The sequence below is a fragment of the Nicotiana tabacum genome, chromosome 16, assembly GCF_000715075.1.
Source record: "Nicotiana tabacum cultivar K326 chromosome 16, ASM71507v2, whole genome shotgun sequence".
Taxonomy (NCBI): Eukaryota; Viridiplantae; Streptophyta; class Magnoliopsida; order Solanales; family Solanaceae; genus Nicotiana; species Nicotiana tabacum.
In genome coordinates, this window is record NC_134095.1 from 6,363,659 (window position 1) to 6,384,353 (window position 20,695).

Consider the following 20,695-nt stretch of genomic DNA (forward strand, 5'->3'; position numbering starts at 1 on the left):
TCTAACATTACTGAGATTTGGATTTGGGTCACATAAATGCACACCCAAGTTTAAGAAAATTAATTTAAATTACGCGCCTAAAGCACTACGATGTTCATTTTTATTTTCCTAATAGCTAATAAATATTTTCCACACACAAGTCCACAAATACAATTTGAAAGCTATAAATTCATTAGTAAATCAATGCATGTTCCGGCCATATGATGTATTTGTGCATATGATGTATTATTAGCGCTTTGCTTTTCAATTTGTTATGAGATTTGTCAAAGACTAGAAGATGCAAGAGACACAAAGCACACCTATTTATATGTGTCAACCACAATATACAGTGATGGGCCCAATGTGAAGTAATATCCAAAACTTTAAAACTTAACTATTAAAATATTCTAGACATTCCAACACTAATACAACATTCTAACTTAAGCAAATAGAGAGGAAAGGACAAATGTGTGCATTCATATAACGTGATCATACATCTTATAATGAAAAATTTAAAACAGAGAACCAACGCAAATGAATTTCATTGTGCATGCTAGTAACAGACATACGAATAAATATCTAGTGAAGAAATGAAAGAACGAACCTTCTATTGCTGAAATTCTACAGTAGATTCAATGAAAATAAAAGCTCTAGAACAGCAAATCCTTAAGCGAGCTATAGACTAGAAACCCGGACCGGAATCGACAACCTGAACAGATTCAACTCGACTGGATTTGGGTGGTGATTTCGAGTTGATTTTCACATTGATTTGGTGTAGTTTCAGGGAGTTTTGGAGCTGGGTTTACCGATAGGTTCGAACTTTGTTTCGCCGGATTCAATGGAAGGTCGCCAAAGCTACACGTTTTTGGTCAGATCCGTTTCCGTCTTATGTGCGTGCCCGACTATTTCTGGGCAGCAGAGAGTGGTGGAACAAGGAGCAACGACTACCTTAGTCTAAGAAGAAGCTGTTAGTTCTTTTTTCTTCAAATGAGAAGGAGCTTTATTGAAGAAGACGACAAGACGACATGGGGGGGTCTAGGATACAGGGGTCTGTGGCGCCTTTTTTAGCCTTTTTCCAGGCGTTGTTTTTTCGAGACGTGTCTCAGTCTTTTTTCATTTTAGGAGTTAAGGATTATTTTATAGGGGTAGGAATTAGGTTAGGTCAAATGAGAAATGGGGTATGAGCTCAATGTTTTGGGATTGAAGAAATTTAGGTCATGAATTTGGGCTAAATTAACTTTGGGGTAGGAAGACTAAATCAAAATCTTTTTTTTCATTTTTCTTTTCCTTTGATTTTAAAAATGAATTAAAAATAACTTTACAAAGATACTAGTATATTTAAGATAATAAAAATGTTTAGAGAAGGCATATAATTACCATATTAATGAAATTTAAATACTACTCAATATATACTAAAATGTAAAATATGTTTTTGAACTTTTTTTCTTATTTTTTTTTTTTGGAAAATAAAATGCCAAGACTATTTTTGTATTTTTTTTCAAAATAAAACTAACTAGACAAAATATCAACTAGCTAGAATAAGGGAAAATATTTTTGTAGTTTCTTTTTTTTTAGATAAAATAAAGTAAGGAGAGCGATACTAAACCTAAACTGAATATTTACGCTAAAATATGAAAAATCTTGGGGAGGGTCAAAAATCACATGTCTACAAATGTTATGTCTTCATCATTCAATCTCATCTTGAGCTCCCCAGTCTCACAATCAATGAGAGCTCTCCCAGTGGCTAAGAACAGCCTTCCCAAAATTCTGAAAATTTCTTCAGCCACCTTGCAGTCTAAGATCACAAAATCAGCAGGGAACACAAATTTTCCTACCTAAATCAACACATCATCTAGGGTACCAGAGGGTCTTTTTACAGTCCTGTCAGCCAGCTGCAACAACGTGGAAGTAGGTCTAGCTCTTCCAATCTCCATCCTCTTATAAATCGCCAGGGGCATAAGATTTATGCTAGTCCCTAGATCACAAAGTGCCTTAGCAAAAGCAAAATTACCAATGGTGCAAGAAATTGTGAAACTCCCTGGATCAGACAGCTTCTCAGTAATTGGTCTAGTCACCACTGCACTGCAGGTCTGAGTAAGAGTCATTGTGGCCAGGTCTTGGAAATCGAATTTTCGGGACATCAAGTCTTTCATCATTTTTGCATATCTAGACATCTCTTTCAAAGCATCTATCAATGGGATATTTACCTGGATTTGTTTCAGCATCTCCAATAATTTCTTGTATTGCTCCTCTTTTTGGTATTTGGCTAGCCTCTGAGGGAATGGTGCTGGAGGTCTCTACTTCCCAATGATTTGGGATTGCTCTTTATCAGCTAACACCTCAACTACTTGTTCCTGGGCTGTCTCAGCTTCTTTCTTAGTCTTAATCTGAATGTTATGTTCTTCTTGGGCAGGCTGGACTGTCACTTCTGTCAGTCTCGTTGACTCATCTAGCTCAATGGGCACTGGTATGATTGTCTCAGCCTGTCTGCTTTCTCGATCCCTCTCTTGATCCACGTCTAAATCTCTGCCATTCCGTAGACTCACTACCATCAGCTGCTTCGGGCCTTAATCTTTTGGGTTTATTTGAGTATCTGCGGGTAATGTCCCATGAGGAAGATTGTTTAGAGACATCGAAATTTGGCCCATCTGCATTTCAATATTCTTGTTAGCTAAATCATGTGCATCTACTCTTTCACTAATTTTTGCATTAGACCCAATAACCTACTGCATCATTGCCTCACGTCTAGCAAACCCATCTTCCTGTCGTCCACCATACTACTGCTGAGGAGGGTGATACCCCTGCTGCTGATTTTGATTGTTATATCCCTATGTCCTTGGGTAAGGTGCCATATTGTTAGGAGGTCTCATACCTCCCATGTTCCCATTGTTGAACTGTGGTTGGACTGGCATGTACGATTGATTTTGCTGGCCCCAATTCTGACCACCCTGTCTCTGGCCTCCATAATTAGACACATAATTCATGTCTTCAGGGTAGTGATGATGACATGTTCTGCATTCCACTGGTTGCCAATTGGATGACTAATGCAAGATGTGCACAAGCCCCCATTGGTAGTATCTACGATGTGTACCTGCTTCTTCTGTCCTGACTCTTCCAGCTTTTTGGCGAGGATACTCATCTGTGTCAATAAGGTGGTTTTATTTTTATCCATAGAGTTGGATGGATCTAAGGGCACTGAGTGAACCACTAGAGTGATAGGTGCATTCCTGGTTGTCCATCCCGAATTTTGTGCCATCTTGTCAAGCAGACTCTGGCCTTCTCTCCATGTTTTGCTCAAAAATGCTCCAACAGCTGAAGCATCAACAATGTTCTTCACACTATCTGACAATCCCATGTAAAACTGCTGTCCCAACATCAGATCTGGAATACCATGGTGCGGACATATAACCAACATCCCTTTGAATCGTTCATATATTTCATGCAGTGTCTCCATTGGTCTCTGTTTGAAACTCAAAATTTCATCAATTTGTTGAGCAGTTTTGTTGGGTGGGTGGAACTTGTTCACGAATTGCTTGACTAACTCCTCCCAAGTTGTTATGGAATTAATGGGGAGTGAGTTTAGCCAGGTCTGGGTAGCTTCTGTCACTGAGAATGGAAACAATAACAGCTTGATTGCTTCCGGAGTTACGTTGGGTTGCCTTTGGGTTTTGCAGATTGATAGGAAATTCTTCAAGTGTTGTTGAGGATCTTCGACTTATGTCCTCGAAAATAGTCCCTTGTTTTGCAACAAGTGCAACATATTGTTTGCGATTTGGAATGATTCAGCCTGTATCTATGGGACTAAAATCGTTGTGGCCAGATATTCAGCTGTGGGTTGTGCCGAGTCATAGAGAGCAACCTCTGGCACAAGAGGTGCCACTAGCGCTATTAGTACAACTGGGTCTACTTCGTGATCCCTATGTCTGGTTCGAATTGTTTAGTTGTTTGTTTTTCCGGTTGGCCCAATTCAAGGCCTTGAAAACTCTCTCGGGATCTGATAATACTTCAAATACTTCACCAGTTCTTGATGAGTTTCTAGGCATGCACCTGTACAACCAAGTCAACAAACGTTAAAATTTCAATGTAAAGATTGGGTATAGAGAAAACTGACTACACTAAGAATTTTTGTACTTCTTTCAATTGTAATTGATAACATCGTTAATTCACCGGCAGCGGCGCCAAAATTTGATCACGCCCAACTATGCCTTACAAAAAGGACACGCAGACGTTGCAAATATAATCTGAGTATTTAGCCCAGAGTCGAACCCACAAGGAATTAACCTATCAATTATTCTTGTTAGACTTACTAAATTCTACGGAATCAACTTCCCAAATGTTGTAAATAACAGTTGCTGGTATTTCTACTAAATAAGTATGAATGCAAATAGGCAGCTGAAAACTAACTATGATTGAGTTGTAAATAATTAAGAGAAGGTTCTAAGGTTATGATTTCTCCTATTGATGGAATCCTTTCCGGTTATGTTTCATATAGATTCACCCAATAATCGTCTCTATCAATCATGAGCCCTCTTATTACCGTAAATCTCTCCCGAGTAATCACGATAGTTTACTAAACACACTTTCCCGAGTTACGCTAGCTGGCTTTATTTATTATAGCTCACTTTAGATTACACCCAAGGCTTCGTTATCTCTAATCCTTCCTTTAAACCCTCAGTTATTGATCCCTCATATACTTTGGGAGTAGTGTTATTCAACAATTACCTAAATATGCACTCTCTCCCGAGTTATGCACACTAAATAGGCACAACTAATTGAGGATCCTGTCAATTAACTACAATATGCATGAAGTTGAACAAATAGAGATTTAAACTGGGTAAATTATATTAACATAACAAGAATTTCATCCGTCAATAGGTTCCATAAAAATCCTAGACTAGGAAATTAGCTACTCATGACAAAACAAGATAAAACTACTAAATTATTCATAGGGTAATTGTAAGAAAATAAAAGGAGATAAAAAACTCTAATGTTTGGTTGATCTTCTCACACTTGTTCTTGCCTTCAAAGTAGTCTAAAAACAAGCTTCCCCATGTCTTGGGCGAGCTTGTAAAGTTTATAAGGGCTTGGAATAAGTTTTTTCCTATTTACACTTTGGTACCCAAACTTTCTGGCACGTGAGCAGTTCACTGCGGTCGCGGCAAGACCGCGGCTCGACCGCGGTGAAAGCTGAACATTCTGCCTCAAACACTTGGTCTTCCGCGGTTCCAGCGCGGTCGCGGTAGAATTCATTCAGTCCATTTTTTGCTTCTTTGTGCTCGGGTACTTCTTGATTGTGCGTTTTCTTCACATTATTGCCTCCAAAATACTCTGTAGTGCTTCCTCACTTAGAATATTCCCTGCATTGCAAAAGAACACCATTTAGAGCATTTTGTTATCAATTTACCTATAAAACAACAATAAAGCATGGTAATATTAAGGTGTAAATATCATCTATATAGCCTAATATCATTTGGCCCATTACAAAGTTATCCTATCGAGGCCCTCTCAGGCGTGAAATATCTTTCTCAAAGTTATAACCTCCGAGGGTGATTCCTCCCTAATATTCGAGGTTGATTGAAAAGAAGCCTGGAATACTTGTTGAGTGACCCTTAGGTAGCATGTAGGCCTTGCCTTGTTATAAACCTTGCTGGTAAAACCCATTTGGGATAAAACCCGATCCAAGGGAAAAAGAGTGCAACACATGCTTTCAAACCCAAGGTCTTTGAGCTCAGTAATAATACCGCTTGAGCATTTATATATTCCAGTTATTTGGTAGTTGCTCACCTTCCATTATGCTAAGTTTGTACGATCCTTTCCCTATGACTCCGGGAACACGGCACGGTCCTTCCCAATTGGGACCTAGCTTCCCTTCATTGCTTCGTTATTTGAGCCTTCTGTGGCATGCTGAAACCTTATGCTAGGATCTCCGACTTCGACTGGGATTAAGGCCTCAGACCCATACACCAATGAAAATGGGGTCCCCCCCTCGTGCTTGACTTCGATGTCATCCTATATGCCCATAATACCTCGGGCAACACCTCTCTCCATTTCCCCTTGGCATCATCTAGCCTTTTCTTCAAGTTTCGGATAATGGTTTTGTTGGTGGACTCGGCTTGCCCATTTGCACTTGGGTGGTAAGGTGCTGACAGGATCCTTTTGATTTTATGGTCTTCGAGGAATTTTGTCACTTTGCTGCCGATGAATTATTTTCCATTGTCACATGCTATTTCAGCGGGTATCCCGAACCGACATATGATGTGGTCCCATATGAAGTCGATGACTTCTTTTTCTCTTACCTTCTCGAAGGCCTGCGCTTCAACCCATTTTGAAAAGTAGTCAGTCATAAACAAAATGAATCTAGCTTTACCTGGCTCCATTGGTAGGGGGCCGACGATGTCCATCCCCATTTCATGAATGGCCATGGGGATAGGACCGAGTGAAGTTGTTCACCGGGTTGGTGAATTGTTGGCGCAAATCTTTGGCACTTATCACACTTTCAAACAAATTCCTTAGTATCTTTTTCCATGCTATCCCAATAATATCCTGCTCTGATCATTTTGCGAATCAAAGAGTCTGCACCAGAATGGTTCCTACAGGAGCACTCGTGGATTTCCCGCAGTACATAGCTATATCCTCGGGTCCCAAGCACACTTCCATTGGTCCATCGAAGGTTCTTCTGTATAACGTTCCATTTTTATCGAGCAATAATCGAGCCACTTTGGTTCGGAGTGTTCTTGACTCCTTTGGGTCCGCGAGGAACTTCATATGCTTTAAATAGTCGATGTACTTGTTCCTCCAATACCATGTTAAGCTTGTCGAGTTAATCTCTGCATGGCTTTCTTTGATTACTGACTTTGACAACTGGATGATGGCCCCGGGGACGATATCGTCTTCTTCGACTGATGATCCCACGTTTGCTAGTGTGTCGGCTTCGCTATTTTGTTCTCGAGGTACATGGTCCAGTATCCACTCTTTGAAGCGATGCAGTGTTATTTGAAGTTTGTCCAAGTACCTCTGCATTCGATCGTCTCGGACCTCGAAGCTTCCATTTACATGGCCTCGATGACTTTTGCTCCGAGGCCCTTGGCTAGCTCAAGACCTATGATCATGGCTTCATACTCGGCCTCATTGTTAGTCAATTATAAGTTTTGATAGATTGTCTAATAACACCGCCCATAGGCGGTTTCAAAATGATGCCAAGCCTGGATCCTTTTACATTCGAGGCACCGTCTGTGAAGAGGGTCCAAACCCCCGCTGATGTACCCATTTTTATCAAGAGTTCTTTTTCTACTTCGGGTACGAGGGCAGGTGTAAAGTCGTCCACGAAGTTTGCCAAAATTTGAGGCTTGATGGCCGTCCGAGGATGATATTCGATATCATATCCTCCAAGTTTGATGGCCCATTTGGACAATCTACCTGATAATTCGGGCTTATGCAAGATATTTCAAAGCGGATATTTAGTTAATACACATATAGGATGGCATTGAAAATATGGTTTTAATTTCTTAGATGTTCTTATTAATGCAAGAGCTAATTTTTCCAAATGTGGATACCTGGTTTCGGCATCCCCTAGGGTCAGACTCACATAATAAATAGGAAATTGCGCACCTTGCTCTTCTCGAACCAATACACCACTTACCGCTACTTCGGACACGGATAAATACAAGTAGAGCATTTCATCCTCCTTCGGATTATGGAGCAAGGGTGGGCTCGAGATATACCATTTTAATTCCTCCAGGGCTCGTTGGCATTTTGGGGTCCATGCGAAGTTGTTCTTATTTTTAAGCAGGGAGAAGAAATGATGACTCCGATCTGATGATCTCGAGATGAATCACCCAGGGCTGCTATTCGTCCGGTTAGCTGTTGAACGGCTTTCATATTATTTACCACAATGATTTCCTTGATGTCTTTGATTTTATCGGGACTGATCTCGATGCCTCTATTTGACACCGTGAAACCCAAGAACTTTCCCGAGCTGACCCCAAAAGCACACTTCTCGGGGTTGAGCTTCATGTCATACTTTCTAAGGATGTCTAATGTTAACTGCAAATGAGTTAAATGGTCCTCTGCGCACAGGGACTTAACTAGCATATCATCAATATACACCTCCATGGATTTTCATATTTGATGTTCGAACATCTTATTAACTAAGCGTTGATATATGACTCCTACATTTTTTATCCCGACGGGCATTACATTATAACAATATGTTCCATACTTGGTGATGAATAAAGTTTTATCCCGGTCCATCGGGTTCATTTGAATTTGGTTATACCCAGAGTAGGCGTCGAGAAAGGTGAGGATCTCGTGGCCGGCCGTAGCATCGATCAAACGATTAATGTTGGGTAATAAGAAATAATCTTTAGGGAACGCTTTGTTCAAATCTTTGTAATTTACACACATTCTAAGTTTATTCCCCCTTTTAGGGACTACCACTATGTTAGCTAGCCATTCAGGATATGTTACTTCCCTTATGGATCCTATTTTTAGGAGCTTGGTTACCTCTTTCTTAATGAATGCATGTTTTACCTTGGACTGAGATCTCCTTTTTTGCTTCACTAGTTTGAATCTGGGATCGACACTTAGTCAATAGGTAGTTATCTCTGGTGGGATCCCTGTCATATCTAAATGGGACCAAGCAAAGCAATCAACATTATCGATGAGAAATTGAATGAGTTTTTTCCTGAGTTTGGGGATTAACCCCATCCCCAGGTATACCTTTTGTTCCAAAAGATGCTCGGTTAATATGACTTGTTCGAGCTTTTCGATAGTCAATTTCATCACATCTAATTCTTCAGGGGCAACGAAGGTTCGGAGAGTGAGGAAATCTTCTTCTTCTTCGTCCCTAACCACCTGTTCATCGGACATTTGTCCCTCGGGCCCGACTGAGGGCACGGGCTGTAATTGCTATTTGGCCCGCTTGTTTATCCTTAGATTTCTCTGATGTGGATGGAGTCGACACCGGTGCTGAGTCGTGCACTGCGAACATTTCCTTGGCTGCATGCTGCTCTCCATATACTGTTTTCACGCCATCCTTTGTCGGGAACTTCATTATTTGGTGGAGGGTCGATGGTACTGCCCTTATGCTATGGATCCACGGCTTTCCGAGCAAAGCATTGTATCTCATGTCTCCTTCAATGACATGAAATTTAGTGTTTTGTATGGTTCCGACCACGTTGATTGGGAGGATGATTTCTCCCTTTATTGTCTCACTTGCCATGTTAAAGCCATTCAAGACACGAGATGACGATATGATTTGATCGAGCAGCCCGAGCTGCTCCACGACCCTGAACCTAATAATATTTGTCGAACTACCTGGATCCACGAGAACACATTTAACTTTAACTTTATTTAAAAGGATAGAAATTACCAGAGCATCATTGTGAGGTTGAGATAGAGCCTCGATATCTTGTTCGCTGAATATGAGGGTGTCCTCGGGAAAGTAGTCCCGAGTCCGCTTTTTCCTGGTGATGGATACTTTGGTGCATTTGAATACGGGTCCCTGCGGGACGTCGAATCCGCCGATGATCATGTGAATGACATGTTGGGGCTTTTCTAGTTCACTCTTCCTGCCTGCATCCCTCTCCCAAAAATGATTCTTAGCCCAATCACTTAGGAATTCTCGAAGGTGGCCCTCATTGAATAACCTAGCCACTTCCTCCCTTAGCTGTCTGTAGTCCCCCGTTCTGTGACCATGCGTGCCATGATACTTGCACATCAAGTTTGGGTTCCTTTGGGAGGGATCGGTCTGTATTGGCATGTGCCACTTAGTATTTTTGATTCTCCCAATAGTCGAGACGATCCTTGATGCAACTATGCTGAAATTGTACTCTGATAATCGGGGAGCTTCGGCGGGGTAGATGTGCTTATCGAACCCAGTTTTGCTCATGAGCCCCCGAGAACCTGGACCTTGGTCACTTCTTCGATCGCTCCGAGAAGTGTTGTGGCTCGGGCCATTATTTCTTCGATCATAGGGTTGATACCGTTCTTTGTTGAATCTTGGTCCCCGGTCTGTGTCCCTCGAGGGTTTGACTGCGAATCTATTTGGGCAAACTGAGCCCGAGGGGGTTCCCATCTGTTCATCCTCGACTCTAATTTTTGACTGATACCGATTGTACACATCCGACCATGTCACAACCAGATATTCGATCAAGTTCTGCTTTAGATGTCGAGATGCTATCAAGCTTCTTTCATTCAAACCTTGCATAAAGGCCTGAACTGCCCAGTCATCGGAGACTAGGGGTGTGAGCACGTGATTTTTGCCCTATATGAGAATCACTCCCCAAAAAATCCAAAATAAAATAATTTTTTTTTTGCGTACAGTTTTGAGAATTTTTGTGACATTTTGGATAATTATTTGTATTTGTCTACGCACGTTTATTTGTTAAATTAATAAAAAATACAAAATATATGTCGCATTTTGCATTTAGGATTTAATCCTACAATTGTTAGTAATTAAGTTTGTTTTACAAAAAAAAATGAAAAAAATCATAAAATAAATGTACGTTGCATGTTTAGCATTTAAACGTCTAAATTGTGCGATTTTTGTCGTTAATTGCTATTTAAATGTGCAATAATTATTTTAAGATTTAATTAGTTTTTTTAAGATAGTTTAGTTTATAATTTAATTTAGAATTTTAGTTTTATTAATTAGGAAGTAAAAGAAAAGAGAGCAAAAAAATACAAAAAAATTGGAATTGGGTATTTTCTTCAAATTCAAGCCACAAGCCCAAAAAATACCCAATCTTCCCAAACGACCCAGTCCATTTCGAACTGGGTCGACCCAGTCCATAACCCAAAGAGACCCAAACCCCCTTTTCTTTCATTTTTTCATAAAACAAAAAAAAACAAAAAAAAAACCAAGAAAACCCTAAAACTAAGCTATCCGCCACCCCCCTCATTTTTCTTCTTCTTCCTCAAGCTCCCCTCCCTAGAAGCCATGGCTGCCCAACCCCCTCATCCCCACGACCAACCCCCTCACAACCACCCCCTTCACACACACACGCATCAACACATACACACACATACACAACAACGCGCACACACACACACACACTGTTGCGTCGTCTTCCTCCTTCAACCAAACCACCACCATCATCTTCCCCCGTCGTCACTGCCCCTCGATCCTACTGTCACTCACCAGCAAACGCCACCGGAAAACCACAACCACTGCTCCAGTCCATCGAGCAGCTGATGCTGCATTACGGCGTTGCCGAGCAGCTGTTGCTGTGTTTCTTCTCCTTCGTCCCCAACACTACTCCTCCAGTCCGAAGAACCACCAGCCATGAACACCCACCATGCTCCACTGTCGCTCCACCATGAACGACCTTCGACGAGCAGTCACTCACCAGCCAAACGACCCTACTGTGCACGTCGAGCAGCTGAGGCTAAAACAAACCTCCACTGCTGCGTCGTCTGCTTCTTCTCCTTCGTTTCGTCTGAGCTCAAGTTGAGTGGTCGAGTTCCCGAGCTCCGGTCATGGACGTGGGGCATCGCTTCACTTGTCTCCATCCAAACAGACCCCATCGTTGTTGCTTCACGTTTGCTTCACCTCTTTCAATTGCTTCTTAGGATCATCTCCATTGTTTGTTTAGAGTTCGTTCGATGTTCGTCGTTGGTCATTTACGGTTAGTTGTTCTAAGTTTTATTTCGTCCATAATTTGTTTGATATTTTCAGATTTTGAATTAGCATAAGTTTGCTTTATTTTTCTTATTTATTTTTAGATAAAATTTGTTAGTTTAATTATATTGTTGTTAGATTTAAGTTGAAGATTCAATTTAATTATTTTTCAGTTTGTTTTATTAATTTTAAGAGGATTTAGTTTTAATATAGAAAGGTGTTAGTTTAAATCGTTTAAATCCGTTGTTTGTTGTTAATATAGATTTAATTTGTATTCATTTTTTGAAGTTCGTTTTTAATTCAGTGATTTAATGTGAAGTTATGTTTTGGTTTTAATTTTTGGATCATGTATCTTTGTTATAATTTTTGTTGGATTTAATTAAGAAAGATTAATTGATTATTTGAAGATTAGTGATTTGAATATGTTTATTTGTTTTGTTTAAGTTTAATTCGAAGTTTGAATAAAGTTTGTTTGTTATTGTTGTTGAATCTTTTCATTTATGTTTGTGAGCACGTGATTTTTGTTTTACGCGACAATCGCTCCAAAAGAAATAAAATAATAACAAATGGTCCTTCTGTACAAGTTTTGGATTTTATGTGGCATATTTGTTAGTTATCTGTAATCTCGTCCGTGTTTATTTTATTCAAAAAAAATAAAAATAAAAAATGTGTGCATCTTTCATTTTATTTTTTGTCATTAAGTGATGTTAGTATAATTAAATGTTAATTGTATGTAAATTGTTGTTTATGGTTTTATATGGTATTATTTGGCAAATTAATTTAAGAAATTAAAAAGAAAAAAAAAAAGAAGAAAGAGTTTTCGGATTTGGGACAGTCCAATTTTAAAACAAATTGGCCCAAACAACCCAACCCAAAACCCCATGTGTACCCGGTCCAGACCAGCTGACCTCAGGGGGCGTCCAAACGACGCCGTATTGATCTGATTTGATCTGGGCTGTTGATCTCAGAATGATCAACGACCAAGATCACACACCCCGTACCCACGAACAGATCCGACCCGTCTTACCCGAACCAACCCAAGCCCTGGCATTTGAAACGACACCGTTTCCCCATCAGTTGAAAGATCCTGGCCTTCCATCTCGCCTCATCCAACGGCTGAGATCAATCCACCCATTCCATATATAAACTTTCCTACCATACCCTGCCCCCCTATCCAAGACCCAAGCCTTCGTCCTCATCCCTTTTCCCCACGAAACCCTAGCCGCCCCCTTTTCCTTCACCATTAATCCCGGCGGACTGGACGCCGGTGACTCCCACCTTAACACCGTAGGACCACCTCACCGCCCTGAACATGGATCTGTTAACCGCTTAGCTCGAATCCCATCCCACCTTCTCGAATCTTCATTTGAAGATTCGAGTCAAAACTCGATCTACACCGATCTGCCCTAGATTCATACCAGACAGTCCCGGGACCTCCCTCGTGACCAAACCATGCTTGGTTTGGTCCGAATCTAACCGTAGAGACTCAAAACCCAAATCTGTCATCTAGGAACCATAGAAAACCCCAGGGCCTGGTCCGCGTCTGTTTGAGCCAAGTGATTAGGGTCTAATGGACCTTAATCGAAGTGTTTCTCATTTGAGAAACACTTCGATTAAAGTCCGTTCAACCCCAAGAAAGGTCTATTCAAGTCCAGCTAAGGCTTTCTGATTTTTCGGGGATTTAAGGTAAGTTTGTTTTTCCTTTTTCTTTATTCAGTCCATGTGTTGATTAAAGGTCTGTTCGTTGGCCAAATGTCTTGTTTAATTTGTGTTTTGAATTTTACCAACTGTATCTTGTCCACCTTGCTTGAACCTCTGTGTTTGATCGAGTCTTTCTTCTATTCACTGATAATGTGTAGATGTGTATGTGCTGTGCAATCAATTGAACTTTGAACTTGACTAATTAACTGATTCCCCGGTACAGTTTCTACTTAGTCATTACAATTCGAATCATGTGTTCGATACTGTTAGATGTCTGATCATGGTTTCGATTGTACGTGTTATGATTAGTATAGTCGAGTCGACATATGTCGTCAATTAGTTTCAGCTGTTTGAACAATAAAAATTGATCTGCTTCTGTTAAGCATTGTTTGAATCAATTAGGAGTTGAGTTTTAGCTACTTATAGTTGTTAATTTGCATCAAAAGGATTTGTTTTGTTTATTTGCAATCTGAATTGTGGTCATGTGCACTTCTGCACAGCATGTGCATTTAGGGGCCTTTTAGGATTAAAATAAGCTGTCAACAGGTGCTGTCAGAACACACCCCTGCTGCCCATGCCCTGTTTTAATTTAGAAATAATAAGCCCCATCCAGATATATGTTTGTCAGGGAATATCATGGGAGGGGATATACTTAAATGTTTGAGTGGAAACTGAAAAGAGAAAAACAGCACATGGGAGGGGTTTTCTGATTGATTAACAGGCTGTTTAAATGGCCTGATGTTAGGCTTATAAGAGGGGGAACTTCCATTAGAAAAGGTGGCTGAACATTGAGAACTGAGGTTTGAAAAACAGAACACTGAAAAAGAATTCTTTTGATAACTCAAATAGATTTCAAGACTGAAAATTGGCACTGGATTTTGAAAAGAAAAGAGATAGTAAGAGGGATATCACAGAGAGGCTTATACAGACACACATACGAGAGAGAAAAACATACAAAAATCAGAAACTGTTTTCTTCCTGCTGTTTGTTCGATTCTCAGTTTGTTCAAACTGTTCAATCAGTTCTGTTTTCTTTCAAGTATCAGCTAAGTTTATTGGTTGGTTCGTATTGGTTGTTTGTCTTGGAATTGGATTGTCTGGATCTCTATTTCTATACTACTGGTTATTGCTATCATTCTGCCATTTTCCATCGGCTCTAGCTGCCTCTTGCACTGGGATTTGTTCTATTTGTTACCTGCTGCCACTGCTGCTGTTTGGTATTGCTTCTATTGCTCTAACTGACCCCCTTGCTTCTTCTGTTGTATCCAACATCCAGGTACATACTAGAACTTTGCATCTGATGTAACAATGAAAGCATGAAATAAAAGATATGCGGGAGTTTAATCATTCGTTGCTGCAGTTACAGTTTTTACGAATGTTATTAGATTTGTGTAACTTGTTTAGTTTGTAATTCAATAAAGAAACACATTAGGTAGCCTTGTACTTAATTGCAGCTTAGTTTGTTTTAAATTGTGATTTCAGTTGTTTAGTGGGTTGTATGATAAGGAATGCATGAGTGTTTTGGCACACAGGTAATTAGATAACTTTTCGGCTATATTCTGCATGTATAGAGCAGAATGCCTTAATCTTGCCAGATATAATGTAGTTTTATTGGATCTTTTTAGGCAGTTCACATGATCACGTTCAAACCCTATTAGTAACAGTTTCCGATAAGTTAATTCTACTGACCTGGTTTAAATAAGTGAGTTTCAAATTCGGATTTGAAGAACATTTAACATAGGCTTTTTAGCAGTTTTATTAATCTTGTATATTAATTTCCTCTAGCAATTTAACAACATGTTCATCCATGAAATAAGGCACAAAACAATTCATGCCTCATAAACAACTAATCAGATAATCAAATAAGAATCCGAGGTTGGTCAAGCATGTAATTATCACGCATTCCTCCTTCTTTCATTTTATTAGAGACGAACACAATAGAAATGTAGTCACTGTAGGTTTATCCTTTTAAATAAAAATGAGACGAGCCTCAACAAACAAAATGCACCAGCTGCGGGGCCCTCTAAATGTATACATTAAAATGCTTAGAATTCGGGACAGGCCGTTTAGCGAATTTTGCGGCCTTCCTAAAATAACAACACGCTAGTTGCTTTAGGCACGACTTAATTAGATTACATTCTTAAACTCGGGTGCACATTGATGTGACCCAGATCCAAATCTCAACGGAGTCGAAATGTATTAATAACCACGGGTGCATTGATTGTGACGTGGTTCAAGATGCATTTTCACGACGTTGCAATTCTATAAAAAATAAATGATAATTGTAAAAGCAGTTTAAACTTAATAAAAGCACGTAAGTCATAACATATATTGAAATCAGATATTTAGCCTTTATAACAATTTAAGCGACCGTGCTAGAACCACGGGATTCGAGGGTGCCTAACACCTTCCCTCGGGTCAATAGAATTCCTTACTTAGAATTTCTGGTTCGCAGACTTCATTTGGAAAAGTCAAAAATTTCCTCGATTTGGGATTCAAGATAAACCGGTGACTTGGGACACCAAAAGCCAAACCTTTCCCAAGTGGCGACTCTGAATTAAATAAATAATCCCATTTCGAATATTGTCACTTAAATTGGAAAAACTCCCTCGCGCATCTAACCCTTCGGGGCCGGGCGCGCAAAAGGAGGTGTGACTGCTCTGGCGACTCTGCTGGGGATTTAAACCCAGAACCACTGGTTCAGGGTTCAAGAATTCGAGCTTAGAATAATTGTTATATTTGGCTTTATTATCTGATCTTTATTACATGTTTTTGCATAACGTGCTAAATGTTGTCTTTTACCGCTTTGATATTATCTGAACTGTACATATAAACTGTGCTGAAACCCTTCTCTTCTTACCTCCGGGGAGAAGCTCGCTGGTCGAGACTCCCTATTCTGTTAGTGTCAATACCTGAAATAAGAAAGAGGTCGGACAAGTTACAAAGCCGGACGATCTCGCGGGTCCCCGGTACGTAGCCCCCTCCTCGACTCGAGTTGTCCACTCGGGTACACGGTCTAGAACAAATACCCAGGTTATAAACCTAGTATAACGAAACTTCATGCCGGATCCCTAGTTGGAACGCTTATTTGCATCATGTTGCATTTGACTTAGGGGACTCAACACAGGGGTTGGGTCCGTCTAGGACAGGCAACCTGAAATGAAAAGACCATCCCGCTGCATCCTATTTGTTTTGCGCATTTATTTGCTTCAGTTCCGCATGCTGACCGGTTTCTAAAAAGGAAAAAAAAGCAGATAATTACTTATTTTGGGAAAAATAATGTCCAAGTAGTGTCAAAACCTCGCCGTAATTTTTCTAAAAAAAAAGGGAATAAAAACAAAATTTGTCTTTAGTTTGACTTATTAAAAAAAACATATAAAAATTTTCTTTTAATTACTTTCAAAATAAAGAAAAAGGGTATTTATTTAAAAGTAAAAAAAAATGGAAAATTCATAATTCAAAAAAAAATGTTGTTTCTTTTGTAGTACCTCTTCTATAAATTCAGACTAATAGTCCAAATATTTCCTTAAAAAAAAATAATAATAAAAAAAATATATTCTTGCTTTCTGGGTTTAATCGATTTTCTCTATTTGCGATGTACCGAACTACGCCGGTTTGATTCTCACCGGATGTGAGATACGTAGGCAACCGCCATCGGGTTCAACCCCACCCTTTTGCTAAAATAGCCAATAATAATAAATAATAATAAAAAAAATGTCAAAATTTTAATTCTGTCATAAAGAAGTCGGGTGACGCTGTTTTATCAAGACATAGCCGAATGTTCCCGAAAGGGATGTCGAAAGGCTGACTTTGCATGAACAGCCACCTTTTGGGTCATGTTTAGGATTTTGTCCAATTGACCCACACAGCCTTAAAATCTTCATACCCGAAGTGCTTAAAGGCCGTGTTCGAAACTTGATCCCCCTTTGTAAAATATTGTTGAGTCAATTTATTTTTGTTAAAAATCACCTTAATAAATGTGCAGGATGAGCACGATGCAAAATGAACATTTTTCAATAATGACCAAAATTCCTGTCAAGTTACGGCTATGGTGGAATGATCTAGGTGCTGAAGGACAAGATGAGGTCAAGAAATATCTGAAAGGTCTCGTGGGTTTGTTGGAAATCCAGCCTCGGGGAGATATCATAAGAGCTTTGGTTACCTACTGGGACCCGGCGCACAATGTTTTCCATTTCTCTGATTTTGAACTCACCCCGACTTTGGAAGAAATGGCTGGGTACATTGGAAATGCTGAACTTCCGTTAAGGCAAAAATACTTGGTCGCCCCAAGAGCTTTCACGGTACATCGGTTCCTAGATTCACTGAAGATACCCAGAACGGTCCACAACCCGGATCTGGCTGCCGGTTTTTGTACTCCATGCTTCATATATGATAGGTACGGTCATGAAGGAGGATTCAATAATCCAATCAACAAACTGTGCAGCAAAGGTATTCGTCAGAAGTGGGACAAACACAGACGGGTAGCCTTCATGATGATGTTCCTGGTCCTTCTGGTATTTCCGAGGAAAGACGGAAACATTGATTTGAAGATATCTGGGGTCGTCAGCACCTTACTCACGCAAAGTGACAGTACTCTCGCGCCTATGGTGGTATCTGACATCTTTCGAGCTCTTACAGCTTGTAAGGCTGGGGGAAATTTCTTCGAAGGTTGTAACTTGCTCCTACAAATGTGGATGACCGAGCACCTCTGCCATCGTTCCGAGATTTTGAGCCATGGTTCCCCGGAAAAGACTTGCATAGAAGAATTTTATACGAGAACCAAAGAGATCAGTTTGCCCAAAGGAGTCATGGCATGGACCTCGTTTTTTCAAGCTCTTACTGCCAGCCAAATACAGTGGACACTGGGATGGTTGCCTGTTGATGAAGTCATATATATGCCAGCAGCTAGAACTCATTTCTTACTGATGTGACTTAAGAGCATTCAACCTTACGCGCCCTGCCGAGTTTTGAGACAGCTCGGAAGATGCCAGACGGTACCGCATGAGGAAGATCTTAGCACTCAAACAATTGAGATAAGTCCTGGCGGACAATTTCCAGAAGCGAAAATTCGCCAAATCTGGAGTGAGTGTCAATATTTGAAATCAGATACTTACGTGCGGGATCGAGCCAAAGGTGAGACGACACCAGTTTACCTGGCCTGCTATAGAAGGGAACTTGCGCACGAAAGGCCGGCTAAGAGACCCCACATCCTGAATTTCGCCGAATTGTCGCAAAGGCAGTGGGATTGGCTAGCAAAAGAAAGAGGCTATTGCGCCGAAATCAGCAGGTTAAAGCAACAAGTGGAAAGCCTGAAATATGAGCACAACGTGCAAGTTGCTACCGATCTGGGAGAGCGAAATAGGTTGATTCAGGAAAACGAAATTCTCAGAGCCCAGATCAAACAGATAAGGATGGATGCGGATAAACAGCCAAGGCGTCGATCAGACGAGCAGTTGATAAAAAGGCTAAAAAGTGAAGTCAGGGAATGGCAAGAAGGTTTAGAGAAATCTAAAAACGTCATAGCAGAGCTCAGGGCACAGTGGGATACAAGAGCAGATAAGCATCGCCGATACTTAACTTAATTGAAAAGCGACCACGAGAAAACTGTTGCTAAAATGAAGAGAGAGATGGCTGCACTTGAGATCAAATCAGCTAATTAGGCTAAGGATTTTCAAATTGAGAGCAGATACTGGTACGACTTGTTGGCCCAGATGAAGTTAGAAGTACGGCAACTGAAGAATCAGCATATACAGGACGCTCAGGTATTCAAGATGTGTAGCGATCAGATAAAATGCCTACTCATAGAGAAGAAGCAAACCAGAGATAGGATTAAGGCCATTGCCCATGCCATCACCAGACGATGTCTACGATGTGAGAACATGACCAGCGTTACCGTCCTCTCGGCAGTGATGAGTTAGGTCAAGCAGACCATGCATGAGCTGGAGCAACTTGAGAGGGATCTCACACCTAGGACCGCGGCGAGGCCGAACGATGCCCCGCGGGCACCAATTTTCAAAACCATAATGTACTCATAAGTCAAGTCTGTATCTTAGTATCTTCTGCCTGTTTTTCCCATCAGAGTGATTTTAGTCTATTTTTGAGTCTAGGTTTATTTTCAAAGTTTGCTCTTTCTTTTGCAAAATGTAGTTTGTAATAGACCGTTTCAACAATAAAAGGTGTGTTTCTTTTACGCTCATTAGTGTTTTTGAACTACGTAATGATCTGATTCACGTGGCATCGTGATACGTAGGCAATCCTCATCGGATCCGGTCACGGTTTAACCAAAGAGAAAAATTGAAAAAAGGGAAAATAATAAAAGGCCTAAAAAGAACACCGGAATGACGCATGCTTTCGTCGCAAACATATAGGAATCCACTTAACTGTATAGGTGCATCATGCCCAACGTGAGATTGCCTATCTGTCATTCGTTTCGAATTAACCGCTCGTTTGTCGTTGAGTTCTTCCAGGTTTTTTGGAAAAGACGGTTGGTTTGGTGAAAGTCTGGCCTCACACTCATACTTCACGAGGTCAAAGAGGAGTGTTCAACTACCTTTTGTTAAGTCGAGAAGCAGTGCTCACACTTACTTCACAAAGTCAAAAGTAAGTGTAGAAATGTCTTCAGAGATTCCATTGCCAACAATCCCTGTTTCCGAGGAAAGTTCTATCTCGGCCGTCCTCACGCCCGAATCCGCAACTGCGGAGGAAAATAGAATCTTGCGGCTTCGCATGCTGGAAATGCTTGATGACTGGAATAATGGAAAAGAGCCACCAAGCATCGTCCCTGGATTCCCTGAGTTATTCTCCAGGACAAGCGGGACTTCTAATGTCCCCATAAGTTATCCTGCTACTCCGTTTGGATACCCAGCCATTTCAGCCTTCTCTGTTGGATCGCCCTCTGAGTCTCATCCTCGAGTGTCAACGACGGATGTAAACACCAATATCTTTACTGCACCCCCTTGCCCGATCACGGCACAACCTGCTGCATAGAAGCCGACTTTTGACTCGTCCTCGTTTACATTCCAAGCCCCATCTTTCTCAATGGAACCAACTAGGTTCGCCACCAGCACTAATCCTCCACAGCCTCAGTGCGAGCTTGCACCTGGACAGGACCAGAACCCCAGAATTGCGGAACAAAATGAGATGGCCAAAAGAATAAGAAGCCTTGAACAGAGCTTGAAGAATATGCAAGGTTTGAGCGGACAGAAAAACGTCTCTTACGCCGACCTATGCATGTTCCCTCACGTACACCTACCAGTGGGTTTCAAGACCCCAAAGTTTGAGAAGTACGACGGGCACGGTGACCCCATTGCTCACCTAAAGTAATATTGCAACCAATTAAGGGGAGCCGGCGGAAAAGAGGAATTGCTGATGGCGTATTTCGGGGAAAGTCTAGTAG

At 40.7% G+C, this 20,695-nt stretch overlaps 1 protein-coding gene across 1 annotated transcript; it reads right to left on the bottom strand.

The window, feature by feature from the left end:
- Nucleotides 1-1,637: 1,637 nt before the first annotated feature.
- LOC107801178 (uncharacterized) lies at nucleotides 1,638-2,084 on the bottom strand. Its single transcript, XM_075231971.1, has 2 exons — nucleotides 1,857-2,084; nucleotides 1,638-1,814 (listed from the first exon to the last, which is right to left on the bottom strand). Exons 1-2 carry the CDS (start codon nucleotides 2,082-2,084, stop codon nucleotides 1,638-1,640), a joined length of 405 nt encoding a protein of 134 aa, XP_075088072.1.
- Between the last annotated feature and the right edge of the window lie 18,611 nt (nucleotides 2,085-20,695).